The sequence below is a fragment of the Ceratotherium simum genome, chromosome 14 (genome assembly GCF_057802395.1).
Source record: "Ceratotherium simum simum isolate JZ-2026a chromosome 14, ASM5780239v1, whole genome shotgun sequence".
NCBI lineage: Eukaryota > Metazoa > Chordata > Mammalia > Perissodactyla > Rhinocerotidae > Ceratotherium > Ceratotherium simum.
In genome coordinates this window covers 24015830-24036105 of record NC_141913.1, presented here as the reverse complement: position 1 = coordinate 24036105, position 20276 = coordinate 24015830, and the positions used below count along the sequence as shown (strand labels likewise).

General features: G+C 33.2%; 1 protein-coding gene across 1 annotated transcript in view; it reads left to right on the top strand.

Annotated features, from left to right (window-relative positions):
* LOC101403641 (coiled-coil domain-containing protein 178) overlaps positions 1 to 20276 on the top strand; it is a 120940-nt gene that overhangs the window by 57320 nt on the left and 43344 nt on the right. The window contains exons 7-8 of the mRNA XM_087439114.1: positions 6735 to 6955; positions 14805 to 14947. Of these exons, the coding sequence (XP_087295240.1) occupies positions 6735 to 6955; positions 14805 to 14947 (364 nt within the window). The remainder of the gene's footprint in view (positions 1 to 6734; positions 6956 to 14804; positions 14948 to 20276) is intronic.

Genomic DNA, 20276 nt, shown 5'->3' with positions numbered 1-20276 from the left:
GGGACCTGTGGTAAAGTGTCAGTCTAAAGGTATTGGATTTTTTCTTCTCCAAACACTGTCCTTATCAAACATGCATGACTACCTGATTCTGGAAGTTTTTTACACTATCATAGGGTGAAAATTTTAATTCAAGATTCATATGCTTTGTAAATGGGTTATATTAGGGTGCCCATAAAACCTGTCATTTAAATCAAGACCCTTTGAGAGTAAAAGAGGTGCTATTAATTATTACTCTGGAATAATAGCCATTAATTCAAATTATGTGTCAAATTGAACACATACATACACCTTTGTTATAATAGTATAAGTCTTCTAAAACTGTTGTCTCCAAAGTGGAGTATACACATTTCAGGGAGTTGCAAGAAAAGATTAGAACTTTTCTTTATAATTTTAAATTTTATTCTTTTTCTAATTTTTTTCTTGATGATTTGGGTTTTAACGTTTTTTTATTGCATCTGACAAAATAGTTACCCAATATTTCCTCAATTATGTTATTTTAATAAAATAAATTAAATGTAGGTTTAATGGCTGTTTCCTCTTTTTAAAGTAATACTGAGCTCACGGCTTGAACTCTCCATTTGTTCACTCCCTTCTGGAGCAGAACTCAAGAAGCAGGAAATGGGCCCAGGGCCTAGGCTGGGAATGAATTTAATCCAGCCTTTGTCTATGCTCTTTGTTACCTTTTACTAAAGAGTTAACTATAAAAATTATGCAAAAAGCACTCTAAACTCAGGTAAGAGTGGACCTTTTTCTACTAACACTTTAAAGTAATGTGTTTTATAAAATATTTGGTATCTACAGCTGTTTATAAAAATAAATAATTCAGGCTTGGGGTATATTTGTTCTGATTCACAAGGTTTTTGAATATATTTATGATGTACATACTCTACTAAAACAGTAGCATAGGTATGTAATTTATAAATACATACATACATATATATTGGTGTTTTAGAGACAACCGAGACTACAGTAGGGTCTGAATAGGCATCCTGGGAAATTCTGGATCCCAGTAGATTCTTGAGCAGATTCATATTCATATCCACAAGGAGTCATCTGCAATTTTACTAATTGTTTGGGAGGACTTTCCTTGTCAGTAGTAATAGAAAAGTCAATGTTGAGGGCTGATTTTATTTAGTTTTTGGCAATCAATTTATATGTAATCTCATATACCCTTTATAAGAGTGTTTAGATATTGTAGTTTTGGGTCTATATGGAGTTCTACTTAAGGAATTACCAAAAATTAAATTGAGATATGTGCGTGCACATTCTAGGTACCTAATAAATGCATTTTGAATGGTGGAATACATTCTTGCCATTAGTGATAATTTATTGCTTGGGTTGCATTTTATTCAATACTATTAAAGATTTACTTAAAAAACTGAAATTTATGTTCATCTGCTTTATTTTAAATAGCCAGCACATGCAATGAAATTTAAATTCATTGTTACTATATTTTCTTAAATGCTTTCTATTTGTGACATATTCTTGAAAAGTAATGTACTTTCAGGAATATACTGCCATTATATTGATATATTTAGGATATAATCTCTAAATTTTATGAATTTCTTTACAAATTGTAGTATTATGTATTTTTATAATGTTTAGATTCTCAGAGTCCCTAGCATATGTGACAGGAAAAACTTCTAATCTCCTTAACAGCCCTAATATTAAGTACGATGTTTGTAGTTAAGAAAAATTTTTTATATAAAATTAAGGAAATTCACTTCTTTCTAGATATCTTGTGGTTACTTCTCCAGATCCATCCACCCCCTAAAAACCCCATGTCCGCTTGTATCTTTTGTTTTGTGGCCTGTGAGGCTGATTCATAATAGACAGCATCAAAGATATCTTTTGCACTCTGTCTTCCTGCTGGGTTCAACCAATGGGAATCAGTGACAAGAGACCATGGGAGATAATGGAGAAGAATGAGGCTGGGATATTTATACCCCTGGCTACCTTCCTCTCTGCTTGGTCACTGCGTCCCCCTCTCCAAAATGACAGCCGTTTGTACCCAATAGGCATCAGTCATCTAGCAAATGCTTTTTATTCTCCTTATCAAAAAAGATAACCAGAAATAAGTTTTTCATCATGAATTGGCTGCTATTTGATCCTACAGATTATAAAATTAGATGTGCATAACAATGTTTCCTTAAAAAAATAAAAGAGTACATATGTCTAAGCAGCATCTGAAGGCACAAATAAACCGACTCAGATTCCCCTGATATTCCCATTGTACCTGCTTCTATAGATTTCCTGTCTTTCCCTTAACCTACATTTATGGCTCCATGGGTACTTCCCTATGACCATATGACAGAAGAGAAAAAAATCACAGCCATGGTTTATGAATGGATTCAAATGGTATGTTGACATAATTTGGGAGCTGCTGTGTTACAAGCTCAATAGGGGAGAGGTGAAGGCAAATCACCATGAAGGAGAATTAGCCCAGAGTATAGGTGGGAAGTGGCAAAAGGGATTGCGCAGTGGTCAGGGAGTTGGAAAGAACATGAATGTAAGACTGGTGAAAATAAGTCTGGGAGAGTGTTTTGGGGATTGACCTTTCAGAAAGAATGAAATATAAAGGTAATTGGGTCCCATATAAATGCTCACAAGAATGCCTCTACCGTGGAGGAAGATCTCAGTAATTAATAGAATGTTCAATCTTTGAATTTTGTTTTGTTTCACATTGTTTTGTCATGTGAATTAATCAGTTATTACTACAATAATGCTTTGTAATAAATCACCTTGGAACTCAATAGCTTACAACAATAAGCAATTTTTTTCACTCATGGGTCTCTGGGTTGGCTGCAGATCCGGTGGGCTTGGCTCAAGACTGATGGGTTCAGGTCTGCTCCGTGTGTCTCTTGTCTTTGGCTAGCAGCTCCCAGGGGCATGGTTTTCACATGGCAAATGACAAAAGTATAAAAGAGTGAGTAGAAACATAGGATGCCCCACAAGGTATTAGCTGGAAACTGGCATACTTTCACTTTTACTCATATCCTTTAGCCAAAATAAGTAACATGTCCAAACCAAGAATCTGTGTGACAAGAAAATATTTCTATCTAAAGGGGGAAGATAGTGAACAACAATCTAATCTATCATATCTTGCTTCAGATGATCCTCCCTGGTATTGAGTTGTTTTTATTATGGTTTCTACGTATTTTATACTGATCTCATCTTCATCTATTATTTTCTATAGAAATCAGTAAACTTTTGGCTGCTTTTTTGACTCTATAAGGATCCGAGGAGTTTTACTGGTTCTAGACCAATTACCATATTAATTTCTTAGCTTGAGTTTTGATCTCTAAATCTTCATAAGTTTCGAGTTTGGGTTTTTTATTTCCTTGGAATCATTCTTTTTCTACCCAGGGCCCAATTAATGAGTTTTCTATCCATGTGCATCTGTGTAAGTCCAAAGTTGTCAGCATATTTTAAATAGCTAATTCAATTTCTTTACTGGTTTTAGATCTCTTCTGTTTTATGTTTCTTCTTGAGTCAGTTTTGATAATTTGTGTCTTCTGAAGAATTTGTCCATTTCATTTTAGTTGTCTAATTTGCTGGCTTTATAAACTTGTTCATAATATTATCTTTTAATTATTTTAATTTCTCTAATGGCAATAGAGATGACTTTTTTTCATTCTTGATTTTGATAATTTGTACTTTCTCTTTTTCTTGGTCAGTCTGCCAAAAGGTTTGTCAATTTTGTTAATCTTTTAAAAAAGTCAATTTTGCTTTTCTTGATTTTTCTATTGTTTTTCTGCTTTGATATAATTGATTTCTGATTTCCTTTCTCTTGCTTGTTTTGGGAATAATTAATCTACTCTTTCCCTTTTCATGAAGTGGAAGCTTTGATTATTTACTTGATACTTTTCTTCTTTTCTAGAATAGGCATTTAAAAGCTATGAATTTCCTTTTATGACCTGCATTTGTTGCTTTTCATAAATGTTCATATGCAGTGAGTTCAATTTTATTTAGTTCAAAAATATTTTCTAAATTCCCTAGTGATTTCTTTTTGGACCTGTTGTTTATTTAGAAGTTGCTGTTTAATTTGCAGATATTTGGGGATTTTCACAAATTTCTTTCTGTTGATTTCTAATTTAATATTTTTGTCTGCTTAGAAAATTTTTTTAATTCTTCCAATCATGTTAAAATTATTTCGACTAAAAATTGCCTAGCATTTTATCTATCCTGGAGAATGTTCTCTGTGTGGTCAAAATTAATATATATTCTGCTCTTTTTAGGTAGAGTGTCTATAAATATCAGTCAGGTCTAGTTGGTTGATAGTGCTGTTCAAGTCTTCTATCTGATTTTCTGTCTAGTTATTCACTGAGTTGTTGAGAGTAGGGTATTAAATATCCACCTATGATTTCAGAGAAGAAATGAAATCAGAGAAGAAACTAATGATATCAAAGGTCCGTTTTCAATTGTCAAGTTTTGTTTATGTATTCTGATTTTTAGAAATCATGTAAAATACCCTGGCAAGCTTTCAATAAATTAAGCGATGCCCTGAGACCAACATTTAAGTTTGGAATGGGGTTTTTGGAGATAAGCAGGCATCAATTAAGTCTATTGCTGGAGGCAAAAATGGTAAAACTGAGGCTATCCTACTTTGGGCACATCATGAGAAGGAAGGATTCTTTGGAAAAGACAATAATGCAGGGAAAGGTAGAAGGCAGCAGGAAAGGAGGAAGACCAAATATGAGATGGATTGACTCCATAAAGGAAGCCATTGGCATGAATCTGCAGAAGCTGAGTGGGGCTGTTGAGGACAGGACATTGTGGACATCACTCATTCATAGGGTCACCAGGAGTCAGAGCTGACTTGACGGCACATAACAACAACGAAGGCATCAATGTCAGATTCAGCCTTGAGGGAGTCCCTGAAACACTGATATCCTCTAGTCCCCATTTTGATATATCTATCTGGTCCGGGAGACTGGAGTTAAAGCCTAAGGCTCACCCAAATGACAAATGGAATTAGAAGTCATGACATGAAAGGTCTCCATCCTTAGCGTTAACGTGAATCATGAATAAACCTGTTGCTTAGATTGAACAGCAAAGAAAGTTGCTGTTTCACTTAGTCAATGGAGGGAAACAAACAATATTGCTGAGAATTGTTAATGTACTAATCTAAATAGATTAGTGACTGAAAATTTTGCTGTCTGTTGTCTGAAAATGGTTAAGTGGAGAATGGCACTTAAATGTTCCATGGGTTCCTAGTAAAGCTAGGCATCTGCAGAAGCAAAGACAGATTTTCTCTGGAAGACTAAAACTTCAATCTAGGCACCAGGGAATTATCTCAGATCAAGTTCCAAGCTAAGGAGTAGCTCAATAGCAAATATCATAAAACACACAAAGATCCAGATTCAATGAATGTGAATCAGTAGAAACAGACAACAGTCTTACTCAAAAAGTTTTCAGATATTGGATTACATGAGATTGTAAAATAAATGTGTTTAATATGTTTCAAGAACTAAAGACAAGTTTAAAAATAAAAACAAGGACTAAGAGACTATTTTTTAAAGAAAACAAAAATGGAAATGAAAAATATATTACTTAAAAGTAACCCAATGGTTGGCTAAATGGTTTATTAGACTAAAAGGAGAAAAGTAATATTTAGCTGTAAAATTTGAAGAAATTACATGGAATGCATCACAGCTACATAAGGAGAAGGAAAATATAAATAAAATATTTAAAAGCATGGAGTATAAAATGAGAAGATATAATGAATATCTAATACAAGATCACGATGGAGATAATAATGGTAATACTTAATAAAATAATGACTGACTTTTTAAAACAAAAATACTACTGTCTAATTGGTGAGGATAAAGTAAGAAGTGATGGTGTCAAACATTGCACATATTCAAGAAATTAGAACACATTAGGAATATATCATTAAAAATTTATTAAAATTTATCTTCATATATGTGAGAAAAAGCTAAATCATAAAGGGAAATCAATAGCTTTTGTTACATCAGAAAGGAGGGATTCATAGCTGTTGCATATATGAGTTTAGAATTTAGAAAAATAAATACAAGGACAAAAAGGAGAAAATCAATAACACAATGGTGAGATAATGAAAATATTTAATTCAGAAGATATGCAAAACTAAATCTTGGCTCATTAAAAAGAGAATAATGGAAATGGTTATTGCTAGATTTATGCATTTTAATTTGTTTTAATTTTGCTGTTGTGAGTGAGATTATTCTATTTTCAAACATAATCTTTATTTATATAGATAAACATTTGTGTACTAATTTTATATGAGCTATCTTATCATTTGTAATAATTTTCAGTTGATTGTTTTGATATATAATTGTATCATCAGAACATAATAATCATTTTTGCCTTGTCTATTCTGATGTTTGTAACTCCTATTTCATCATTTTACTTCTAGGTGGTTTTGGAAGGCCTCTACTCTTGCGATTTTTCTTATTTTGGAGTTACAAAGAATGGTTGTGTATAATCCAGTATATGCATTGTAATAAATGGGATTTATACAAAACCAATTATTAACTTGTAAAATATATATTTTAATCCCTCCAATGGTGAATGAAGAAAGAAATATATTTTATAATGCAATACTAAAATAACTTATTTTAGATTTAGGAAGATACACAAATAAGTAATTTATGAAACTCAAATATTTTGTATTTATTATCAAATAAAGACTTCCTTCTGGAGCTTTTGTTTTAAAATCAGATTTTCTTTTGTTCTTATCATTGTACATCTAGAACATGAGGCCTATTTGAGAGATATTATAGAATTACAATGGCATCTTGAAGATAAAGCTCATCAACTAAAATATTTTGAGGAACAAAAGGCAAAATTGGAAGAAGCTAATGCCAAGCTTCAAGCAGACATAGACTACATGAGTGAACTTGGTCCTCTGCTGAACTCAAAGTGGAACCAGGAACTTGAAGCTCTGAAGGAATATAAAAAAAAAAAATTTGAGGTAAATGAATAAATGAATGGATATGCATTTTACAGATTAGTACTTAGTTATTCAAAAATGTTTCAACTATGAGAAATTAACATATTTAAAGGTTTCATTTTCATGGAAAATTGACCTGCTATTTATTTCCCAAAGGAATTATTAAACTGTACACAATACAGTCGATTGGTATTCATTTAAAGTGTGACTTCTTCCCTTACTTTTCTACTTGGGAGTATTAGTAATAATAATATTAATAATAATATGTAGTTAACCTACTAATAAAATTTTGGAGATTTAAAACAATGTAGAAATTTTGGAAGTTGTAAATTAAACTGAGGGAGAATGCAAGTAGAATATATTAGTCAATTTCATTGTTGATGAAATAAATAAAGTGTGAAGTCTTTTTAATAATTTGTGAACATTTGACCTTCCTATTGTGGGATCGTATCATAGAAAAATAAATTATTTCTGCCTGCCACTAAAGGAACAAATTTAACTTTTATCATATTTATTTTTGATCATTTTAAAGTAAATAAATTGTCTTTAAGTATCTCCTGTATTCCCCTAACAGTTCCATTTTTCTCCCTTCAAAGACAACCTTACCATGAAATTCTGTTTCTAGGCAAAATTTATATATTTTTGTACATATATATGTATTTATGTATAATACATAGTATTTTTTTAAAGTAAGGCAGGTCTTTACCTCTCAGATTCCCAATCCAATTCCCTGGTACTAATGTTCTCATAATAAATTTTCTTTTGATTCAGTTAGCAAGAAGCAATTACTATTGCTGGAAATCAAAAATTTTAACGGCTACAAACATATATTTACCCTGATGTTCTCTGATTATAAAACTGTTCTTCCAAGTCGTATGCTTCTGCATGCTGTGTGTATGTGACATACATAGGCACATAGTATATAAGTATGTGTACTATCATTTATATATCTACATTAAAAGTATTTTATAATAATACCAAATATTCTCAAACATGACTAACAGATTACTTGGCACATATTAAGGGCCAAATAAATGTTTTTGAATGATGGATAAATAGTTGAATAAATAGTTAATTGATCAGTAGGTGTGTTGCGTAATATGGAAAGAAAAGGATGGTCTGGTGATATTGAGTGTTAGTTATGGTTGGGCTTTTTTTTTTTCCAGTCTGATACCATGATGTGTTCTGATAAACCAAATGTTTTAAGTTAATCATGATTCATTTTTTTAGTTGATAGAATTTTTTTATGGAGGTAACATTGGTTTATAACATTATATAAGCTTCATGTATACAGCATTATGTTTCGATTTCTGTGTATACTACATCATGTTCACCACCCAATGTCTAATTACCATCTGTCACTGTACGCATGTGCACTTTTACTCCTTTTGCCTTCCTCCTCCCACCTTCCCCTGTGGTAACCACAAATCTATTCTCTATATCTATGTGTTTGTTGTTTTTTTAATCTTCCACGTATGAGTGAAATCATATGGTATTTGGCTTTTTCCATCTGACTTATTTTGCTTAGCATAATGCCCTCCAGGTCCATCTGTGTTGTCACAAATGGCAAGATGAAATTTTTTTTTATGGCTGAGTAGTATTCCATTGTATATATATACTACATCTTCTTTGTCCATTCATCCACTGATAGGCAGTTAGGTTGTTGCCAAGACTTGGCTATCGTGAATAATACTGCAATGAATATAAGGGTGCAAATATCTTTTTGAATTAGTGTTTTCATATTTTTGGATAAATATCCAGAAGTGGAATAGCTGGATCATATGGTAGTTCCATTCTTAATTTTTGGGGGAATCTCCATACTGTTTTCCCTAGTGGCTACACCAGTTCACATTCCCATCAGCAGTGTATGAAGGTTCCCTTTTCTCCACGTCCTCTCCAATACTTATTATTTCTTGTCCTTTTAGTAATAGCCATTCTGACGGTCATGAGGTGATATCTCATTGTAGTTTTGATTTGTATTTCCCTAATAATTAGTGAAGTTGAACATCTTTTCATGGGCCTGTTTGCCATCTCTATATCTTCTTTGGAAAAATGTCTGTTCCAGATCTTTTGCCCATTTTTTAATTGGGTTGTTTGTTTTTTTGTTGTTGAGATGTATGAGTTCTTTATATATTTTGGATATTAACCCCTTTTCAGATATATGGTTTGCAAATATCTTCTCCCAATTGTTAGGTTGTCTTCATTTTTTTGATGGTTTCGTTTGCTTTGCAGAAGCTTTTTAGTTTGATATAGTCCAATTTGTTTATTCTTTCTCTTGTTTCCCTTGCCTGGAGAAACATGGTATTCAAAAAGATACTGCTAAGACCAGCGTTGAAGAGCATACTGCCTATGTTTTCTTCTAGGAGTTCTATGGTTTCAGGTCTTACATTGAAGTCTTTAATCCATTTTGAGTTACTTTTTGTGTATGGTGTATGATAATGGTCTACTTTCATTCTTTTGCATGTGGCTGTCCAGTTTTCCCAGCAACATTTATTGATGAGACTTTCCTTTCTCCATTGTATGTTCCTTACACCTTTGTTGAAAATCAGCTAGCTGTCCATAGATATGTGGATTTATTTCTGGACTCTGAATTCTGTTCCATTGATCTATGTGTCTGTTTTTCTGCCAGAACTGTGCTGTTTTGATTACTATATCTTTGTAGTTCATTTTGAAATCAGGGAGTGTGATACCTTCAACTTTATTCTTTTTCCTCAGGATTCCTTTGGTTATTCAGGGTCTTTTGTCTTTCCATATAAATATTAGGACTTTTTGTTCTATTTCTGTGAAAAATGTCATTGGGACTTCGATAGGGATTGCATTGAATCTGTAGATTGTTTTAGGAAGTACGGACCTTTTAACTGTGTTAATTCTTCTAATCCATGAGCATGGGATATCTTTCCATTTCTCTATGTCTTCTTTGATTTCTTTCAACAGTGTTTTACTGTTTTCACTGTACAGGCCTTTCACCTCTTTGATTAAATTTATTCCTAGGTTTTTTATTCTTTTTGTTGTGATTGTAAATGGGATTGTATTCTTAATTTCTCTTTCTGCTATTTTATTGTTAGTGTGTAGAAACACAACTTATTTTGTATGTTGATTTTGTACCTTGCAACTTTACTGTATTCGTTTGTTATTTCTAATAGTTTTCTGATGGATCCTTTAGGTTTTTCTAAATATAAAATCATGTCATCTGCAAATAGTGACAGTTTTATTTCTTCCTTTCCAATTTGGATCTGTTTTATTTCTTTTGCTTGCCTGATTGCTCTGGCTAGGACTTCCAATACTATGTCAAATAAGAGTGGTGAAAGTGGGCATCCTTGTCTTGTTCCTGTTCTTAGAGGGGTGGCTTTCAGTTTTTCACTGTTAAGTATGATGTTAGCTGTGAGTTTGTCATATATCGTCATATATTATGTTGAGGTATTTTCCTTCTATACTCATTTCATTGAGAGTTTTTATCATAAATTGATGCTGTATATTGTCAAATACTTTTTCTGCATCTATTGGATGATCATGTGATTTTTATTCTTTATTTTGTTAATGTGGTGTATCACTTTGATTGATTTTCAAATGTTGAACCATCCTTGCATTCCTGGAATAAATCCCAGTTGATCATGTTGTATGATCCTTTTATTGTATTGTATTTGATTTGCTAATATTTTGTTGAGGATTTTTGCATCTATGTTCATCAGCAATATTGGCCTATAATTTTCTTTTTTTGTATTGTCCTTGTCTGGTTTTAGTATTAGGGTAATGTTAGCCTCAGTAGAATGAGTTAGGAAGTGTCCCCTCTTCTTCAATTTTCTGGAAGAATTTGAGAAGGATATGTATTAAATCTTCTCTGAATGTTTGGTAGAATGTCTGGTCCTTGACTTTTTTTTTTTAAGGAGGTTTTTTGGTTGCTGTTTCAATCTCCTTACTAGTGATCAGTCTATAGAGATTCTCTATTTCTTCTTGATTCAGTTTCAGAAGGTTATATGATTCTAGAAATTTATCCATTTCTTCTAGATTATCCAATTTATTGGCACATAGCTTTTTGTAGTCTCTTATAATCCTTTGGATTTCTGCGGTATCCTTTGTAATTTCTCCTCTTCTGTTTCTGATTTTATTTGAGCCTTAGCTCTTTCCTTTGATGAATCTAGCTACAGGTTTGTTAAGTTTCTTTATCTTTTCAAAGAATCAGCTCTTACTTTCATTGATCCTTTCTATTGTCTTTTTAATCTCTGTTTCATTTATTTCCACTCTGATTTTTATTTTTTCCTTCCTTCTGCTGATTTTGGGCTTCATTTGTTCTGTTAGGTGTATTGTTAGATTATTTGTTTGAATTTTTCTTGTTTTTCAAAGTGGGCCTATATTGCTATAAACTCCCCTCTTAGTACCACATTTGCTTTATCCCATAAATTTTGGCATATATTATTTTCATTTTCATTTGTCTCCAGGTATTTTTTGATTCTTTGATTTCTCCTTTGATTTCTTCTTTGACCCAATAGTTGTTCAGTAACATTTTTTTAATCTCTACATATTTGTGGCTTTTTCAGTTTTTCTTGTAGTTGATTTCTAGTTTCATATCGTTGTGGTCAGAAATGATGCTTGATATTATTTCAGTTTTCTTAAATTTATTGAGCTTTCTTTTGTGGCCTAAGATGTGATCTATCCTGGAGAATTTTCCATTGCATTTGAAAAGAATGTGTATTCTGCAGTTATTGGATAGAATGTTCTGTATATATCTACTAAGTCCATCTGGTCTAATGTGTCATTTAAGGCCAATGTTTCCTTATTGATCTTCTGTCTGGATGATCTGTCCACTGATGTGAGTGGGGTGTTAAAGTCCTCTATTATTATTTTGTTACTGTCAATTTCTTCTTTTATATTTGTTAATATTTGCTGTATGTATTTAGGTGCTCCAATGTTGGGCACATAGGTAGTTACAAGTTTTATGTCTTCTTGTTGGATTGTTCCCTTTATCATTATGTACTGCCGTCTTGTGTCTCTTCTTACAGTGTTTGTTTTAAAGTCTATTTTGTCTGATATAAGTATTGCTACCCCAGATTTCTTTTCATTTCCATTTGCATAGAATATCTTTTTCCATCTTTTCACTTTTAGTTTGTGAGTGTTTTTAGGTCTGAAGTGTGTCTCTTGTATGCAGCATATATACGGATCTTGTTTTTATCCATTCAGCCAGTCTATGTCTTTTGATTGGAGCATTTAGTCCATTTACAATTAAAGTAACTATTAGTAAGTATATACTTATTGCCATTTTCTTAGTTTTTTTCTGAATATTTTTGTAGTTCTTCTCTGTTCCTTTCTTCCTCTCTTGCTCTCCTCCCTTGTGATTTGATGGCTTTCTTTAATGTTATGTTTGGGTTCCTTTCTCTTTATTTTTTGTGTATTTATTACAAGTTTTTGGTTTGAGGACTATATATCAGGTTAATATGTAATAACCTATGTAAATAGCAGTCTATATTAATTTGATGGTCTTTTATGTTTGAACTCTTAATAAAAGCCCTACACTTTTACTCCCTCCCTCAGGTTTTACATTTTTATATCATATTTTACCTCTTTTATATTTGTGTATCCTTTAACCTCTTATCATAGATATAATTTTAGTACATTTGTCTTTTGACCTTCATACTAGCTTTATAGGTCATTGATCCACTACTTTTACTGTATATTTGTCTTTACCAACGATATTTTTTCTTTGATAATTTTCTTATTCCTGTTTGTGGTCTTTCCTTTTTCACTTATGTAAGTTCATTTAACATTTCTTGAAAGGCAAGTTTAGTAGTGATGAAATCCTTTAGTTTTTGTTTCTCTGGAAAACTCTTTATTTCTCTTTATGTTCTAAATGATAACATTGCTGGATAGAGTATTCTTGGCTGTAGTTTTTTTCCTTTCAGCCTTTTAATATATCATGCCACTCCCTTCTAGCCTGTAAGATTTTTGCTGAGAAGTCAGCTGATAACCTTATGGGGTTTCCTTTGTATGTAACTTGTTGCTTCTCTCTTGCAGCTTTTAGGAATCTCTCTTTATTTTTAATTCTTGACATTTTAATTATAATGTACATTAAGATGTTGATTTCAACCCTCATGATGACTTTGATGGGTTCAAGACTTTGTAGAAGAGTAACTGCAGACGTGGTAGAAATAGCAAAAGAACTAGAATTAGAAGTCAAGCCTGAAGATGTGACTGAATTGCTGCAATCTCATGATAAATCTTTAATGGATGAGGAGATGCTTCTTGTGGATGAGCAAAGAAAGTGGTTTCTTGAGATGAAACCTACTCCTGGTGAAGATGCTATGAAGATTGTTGAAATGACAACAAAAGATTTAGAATAATACATAAACTTAGTTTAAGCAGTGTCAGGGTTTGAGAGGATTTACTCCAATTTTGAAAGAAGTTCTACTGCAGCTAAAATGATATCAAACAGCATTGCACACTACAGAGAAAGTGTTTGTGAAAGGAAGAGTCAGTCAATGCAACAAACTGCATTGTTGTCTTATTTTAAGAAATTGCTACAGCCACCCCAACCTTCAGTAACCACCACCCTAATCAGTCAGCAGCCATAAATATTGAGGCAAGGCCCTCCACCAGCAAAAATGTTACGACTTGCTGAAGGTTCAGATGATGGTTACGTTTTTTGCAATAAAGTATTTTTGAACTAAGGTGTGTACATTGCTTTTTTAGACATAATGCTTTTGCACACTTAATAAGACTACAGTATCACGTAAACATAACTTTTATGTGTCCTGGGAAACCAAAAAATTCCTGCAAATCACTTTATTGCGATATTCAGTTTGTTGCGGTGGTCTGAAACCAAACCTGCAATGTCTCTGAAGTATGCCTGTACCAGTCCCACACTGACCCACACCAAGAGCTTGCCTTGGAGATGAATTTGCCTCATATCATGTCACACTGGCCTTCGACCATGAGGCCACTACCCTGCAATGCCTGCAGGCTGCCTTTTTTAAAGGTGCTGACAAATTGAACACAGGATATTATTTATTGCTTTTATTCTATTGATATTAGGAATTCTATTATGTTTCTTGAGGTTTTTGTTTGCTTAGCCCATCATCCTGGTATACACCTTACTCTCTGCCAAAACGTATACCCCTGTAGTCCTGGGCCTAAAGGAAAATCTTGTAGTGGTTACTACTATCTGTGCTATTCTGAGAATTAATGAAAATTATTATTTTTTCCAGGAGGCAACTGCCTCATATTTATTCACCACTTGACCTCCTGGGGAAAAAACTGCTCACTCCCTAGTGCCTTCTCCTTGTGCCAACTTTCCACAGCACATCCAGACCTGTAGTTCCAACCATGACCACTACAACCACCTTTCTCTGTAGTTTGACAGAGAAGGGAAAGCTGGAAAGAGAAGGAAGAATACTTATTATATTTGATAACTAATAAAAACAATAAAAATGGAATATTTTGCACCCTTACATTAAAATAATATTGGTTATTCCTGCGTGAGAACATTACAAGTGATTTTATGTCTTTTCTTTTTTTGTCTTTGTTTTCTGATTTTTCTACCATAAAGTATTATTTGAACAATAAAAACAATAAAAAGTAGCAGTTTTTTTGTAGGTGAAAAGATAGTGATTTTATTCTCATCGTGTTAACCGGGATATTGAATTTATTTTCTTCAATAACTTTTATACATCCATAGTGTTGATGCCTTTCAGGGTAAAGGAAAACTGAAACTCTGCTGTGCTGAGCAATAGACTAAACATGGAAGAAAATCAATGTAAAGAACTTTTAAACTAAATTAAAACTACTCTAGGTTTAAGTCCCTTCTCTGATCTTACTTGTGTCTGATTCTTTTAATTAGCCATTAAGTGCATATATTAGCGAAAATATTTTTTATTTCTAGGTCATGGAACTATACAAAAAAGTTCATGAAGAACTTGAAGAAGCTATAGAAAACTGCAAAAATGCCAAATTGGATGCTAAAAAATTTAGAGAAGACATGGAAAAAGATATTCGTGATTCCAAAACAAAAGTAGAAGCCTACAAGTAGGAATTTTTCACAATTACTTATAGCATTTAAAAGTAAAATATTAATTAAAATTGTAATTTATATTCCTGTATAAAAAATTCTGACAAAGAGAAAGGAATCTAAATTATCCATATTTATCTTATCACCAAATTTATATATAAATTAAAATATGTATCTTTTACATATGTAAATCTACATGTGTAGAAATTCCTAAAACACTATTTTTCTGTGTCATTTTAAAGCTCTTCATACATATTGCCAAATTGCCTATGGATATGGTATAACAATATATATCCATGCTATCTATGTGCAAAAATGACTAAAAATATTTTTGCAGCATGGGATATTATTAAAAACAAATTATATAGCCTTGCATTAATTATAAACCTAGCATCTAATTGCATTTTAACTTGCATTTATTTGATTTGATTTATTTGATTTCTAATAAAAGAATATTTTAAAATATGTATAGACTACTTATATTTTGCATATTAGTAATTGAAGTATTTTTTATTACATTTTTGATGTGTCTGTGTTTTATAATACATTAGTCCCCCCTTATCTATGGTTTTGCTTTTCACAGTTTCAGTTACCTGCAGTCAATCTCGGTCCAAAAATATTAAATGGAAAATTCCAGAAATAAACAATTCATAAGTTTTAAATTGTGTGCCATTCTGAGTAGCATAATAAAATCTCAACCTGTTCTGCTCTCTTCTGCTTGAATGTGAATCACCCCTTTGCCCAACATATCCAGGTTGTATATGCTACCTGCTTGTTAGTCACTTAGTAGTCGTCTCAGTTATCAAATCTACTGTAGCAGTATCACAGTGCTTGTGTTCAAGCAATCCTTATTTTACTTAATAATGGCCCCAAAGTGCAACAGTAGTGCTGCTGGCAATTTGGATAGGCCAAAGCGAAGTTGGCATTGTTATCGTTGTTATCTCTTACTGTGCCTAATTTATAAATTAAACTTTATCATAGGTATGTATGTATAGGAAAAAACATAGTATATATAGGGTTCGGTACCATCTGTAGTTTCAGGCATCCACTGGGGGTCTTGGAACATGTATCCCCTGTGGATAAGGGGGGACTACTGTATTCTTCTAATTCCTCTTATTGGCTTTAAATTCTTTATGGTTCTTTGTGACATAATATTCTTATTATTTTTTTTTTTTTATTGCAGTAACATTGGTTTATAACATTGCAAAAATTTCAGGTGTACATCATTGTACTTCTATTTCTGCATGGACTACATCATGTTCACCACCAAAATACTAATTACAACCCATCACCACACACATGTACCCAATTATCCCTTTCACCCTCCCCCCTCCCCCCTTCCCCTCTGGTAACCACCAATCCAATCTCTGTCCCTATGTGTTTGTTTATTGTTGTTATTATCTACTACTTAATGAAGGAAATCATACGGTATTTGGCCTTCTCCCTCTGACTTATTTCACTTTGCATTATACCCTCAATGTCCATCCATGTTGTCACAAATGGCTGGATTTCGTCATTTCTTATGGCTGAGTAGTATTCCATTGTGTATATATACCACAGCTTCTTTATCCATTCGTCTCTTGATGGGCACTTAGGTTGCTTCCAAGTCTTGGCTATTGTGAATAAGGCTGCAATGAACACAGGGGTGCATGTACCTTTGCAAATTGGTGTTTTCAAGTTCTTTGGATAAATACCCAACAGTGGAATAGCCGGATCATATGGTAGTTCTATCCTTGATTTTTTGAGGAATCTCCATACTGTTTTCCATAGTGGCTGCACCAGTTTGCACTCCCACCAGCAGTGTATGAGAGTTCCCTTCTCTCCACATCCTCTCCAACACATGTTGTTTCCTGTCTTGTTAATTATAGCCATTCTGACAGGCGTCAGGTGATATCTCATTGTAGTTTTGATTTGCATTTCCCTGATAGTTAGTGATTTTGAACATCTTTTCATGTGTCTGTTGGCCATCTGTATATCTTCTTTGGAGAAATGTCTGTTCAGGTCTTTTGCCCATTTTTTAATTGGGTTGGTAGTTTTTGTTGTTGAGATGCATGAGTTCTTTATATATTTTGGAGATTAAACCCTTATCAGATGTATGGTTTGCAAATATCTTCTCCCAATTATTAGGTTGTCTTTTTCGTTTTGTTGATGGTTTCCTTTGCTGTGCAGAAGCTTTTAGTTTGATGTAGTCCCATTTGTTTATTTTTTCTATTGTTTCTCTTGCCCGGTCAGATGTGGTGTTTGAAAAGATGTTGCTAAGACTGATGTCGAAGAGCGTACTGCCTATGTTTTCTTCTAGAACTTTCACAGTTTCAGGTCTTACATTCAAGTCTTTAATCCATTTGGAGTTAATTTTTGTGTATGGTGTAAGGTAAGGATCTACTTTCATTTTTTTGCATATGGCTATCCAGTTTTCCCAACACCATTTGTTGAAGAGACTTTCTTTTCCCCATTGTATGTTCTTGGCTCCTTTGTCAAAGATTAGCTGTCCATAGATGTGTGGGTTTATTTCTGGGCTTTCGATTCTATTCCATTGATCTGTGTGTCTGTTTTTGTGCCAGTACCATGCTGTTTTGGTTACTATAGCTTTGTAGTATATTTTGATATCAGGGAGTGTGATACCTCCAGCTTTGTTCTTTTTTCTCAGGATTCCTTTAGCTATTCGGGGTCTTTTGTTGTTCCATATGAATTTTAGGATTCTTTGTTCTATTTCTGTGAAAAATGTTGTTGGAACTTTGATAGGGATTGCATTGAATCTATAGATGGCTTTAGGAAGTATGGACATCTTAACTATGTTAATTCTTCCAATCCAAGAGCACGGAATATCTTTCCATTTCTTTGTGTCTTCTTCAATTTCTTTCAGAAATGTTTTATAGTTTTCGGTGTACAGATCTTTTACCTCTTTGGTTAAATTTATTCCTAGGTATTTTATTCTTTTTGTTGCAATTGTAAATGGGATGGTATTCTTAATTTCTCTTTCTGCTACTTCATTGTTAGTGTACAGAAATGCAACTGATTTTTGTATGTTGATTTTGTATCCTGCAACTTTACCATATTCGTTTATTACTTCTAAAAGTTTTCTGGTGGATTCTTTAGGGTTTTCTATATATAAAATCATGTCATCTGCAAATAGTGACAGTTTCACTTCTTCCTTTCCAATTTGGATCCCTTTTATTTCTTTCTCTTGCCTGATTGCTCTGGCTAGGACTTCCAATACTATGTTAAATAGGAGTGGTGACAGTGGGCATCCTTGTCTGGTTCCTGTTCTTAGAGGGATAGCTTTCAGTTTTTCACCATTGAGGATGATATTAGCTGTGGGTTTCTCATATATGGTCTTTATTATGTTGAGGTACTTTCCTTCTATACCCATTTTATTCAGAGTTTTTATCATAAATGGATGCTGGATCTTGTCAAATGCTTTCTCTGCATCTATTGAGATGATCATGTGATTTTTGTTCTTCATTTTATTAATGTGGTGTATTACGTTGATTGATTTGCGAATGTTAAACCATCCCTGCATCCCTGGAATAAATCCCACTTGATCATGGTGTATAATCTTTTTAACGTATTGTTGTATGCGATTTGCTAGTATTTTGTTGAGGATTTTCGCATCGATGTTCATCAGTGATATTGGCCTGTAATTTTCTTTTTGTGTTGTCCTTGTCTGGTTTTGGTATCAGGGTAATGTCAGCTTCGTAGAATGAGTTAGGAGCTTCCCTCCTCAATTTTTGGAAGAGTTTGAGAAGGATAGGTATTAAGTCTTCTTTGAATGTTTGGTGGAGTTCACCAGGGCCCCGGCCTGGTCCTGGACTTTTCTTTTTGGGGAGGTTTTTGATTACTGTTTCGATCTCCTTACTGGTGATTGGTCTATTCAAATTCTCCACTTCTTCTTGATCCAGTTTTGGAAGGTTGTATGATTCTAAGAATTTATCCATTTCTTCCAGATTGTCGAATTGGTTGGCATATAGTTTTTCATAGTATTCTCTTATAATCTTTTTGTATTTCTGAGGTGTCTGTTGTAACCTCTCCTCTTTCATTTCTGATTTTACTTATTTGTGCCTTCTCTCTCTTTTTTCTTGGTGAGTCTAGCTAAAGGTTTGTCAATTTTGTTGATCTTTTCAAAGAACCAGCTCTTGGTTTTATTAATTTTTCTATTGTTTTTTGGTCTCTATTTCATTTATTTCTGCTCTGATTTTTATTATTTCCCTTCTTCTACTGATTTTGGGCTTTGTTTGTTCTTCTTTTTCCAGTTCCTTTAGGTGCATTTTTAGATTGTTTATTTGAGATTTTTCTTGTTTGTTGAGATAGGCCTGTATCGCTATAAACTTCCCTCTTAGAACCGCTTTTGCTGTATCCCATAAATTCTGGCATGTCGATTTTCATTTTCGCTTGTCTCCAGGTATTTTTTATTTCTTCTTTGATTTCTTCGTTAACCCAGTCGTTGTTCAGTAGCATTTTGTTTAATCTCCATGTATTTGTGGCTTTTCTGATTTTCTTCCTATAGTTGATTTCTAGTTTCATACCGTTGTGGTCAGAAAAGATGCTTGGTATTATTTCAATCTTCTTAAATTTATGGAGACTTGTTTTGTGGCCTAATATGTGATCAATCTTGGAGAATGTTCCATGTGCATTTGAAAAGAACGTGTATTCTTCGGTTTTTGGATGGAATGCTCTGTATATATCTACTAGGTCCATCTGTTCTAAGGTGTCGTTTAAGGCCAATGTTTCCTTATTGATCTTCTGTTTGGATGATCTATCTGTTGGTGTAAGTGGAGTGTTAAAGTCCCCTACTATTATTGTGTTACTGTCTATTTCTGTTTTTATGTCTGTTAATAATTGCTTTATATATTTAGGTGCACCTACATTGGAGTGCGTAGATATTTACAAGTGTTATATCCTCTTGTTGGATTGTTCCCTTGATCATTATGTAATGCCCTTCTTTGTCTCTTTTTACAGTTTTTGTTTTAAAGTCTATTTTGTCTGATATGAGTACTGCTACCCCAGCTTTCTTTTCATTGCCATTTGCGTGGAGTATCTTTTTCCATCCCTTCACTTTCAGTTTGTGAGTGTCTTTAGGTCTGAAGTGTGTCTCTTGTATGCAGCATATATATGGGTCTTGTTTTTTTATCCAGTCAGCCACCCTATGCCTTTTAATTGGGGCATTTAGTCCATTGACGTTTAAAGTAGCTATTGATAAGTATGTACTTACTGCCATTTTTTAACTTTTTTATTTTTTTTTCCTCAGTGTTTAAGTAGTCCTTCTCTGTTCCTTACTTCTTCTATACAGAATTGATGGTCACTTTAGTTTGACCTCTGTCTGAAAGCTGTACTCTTTAACTACCCTCC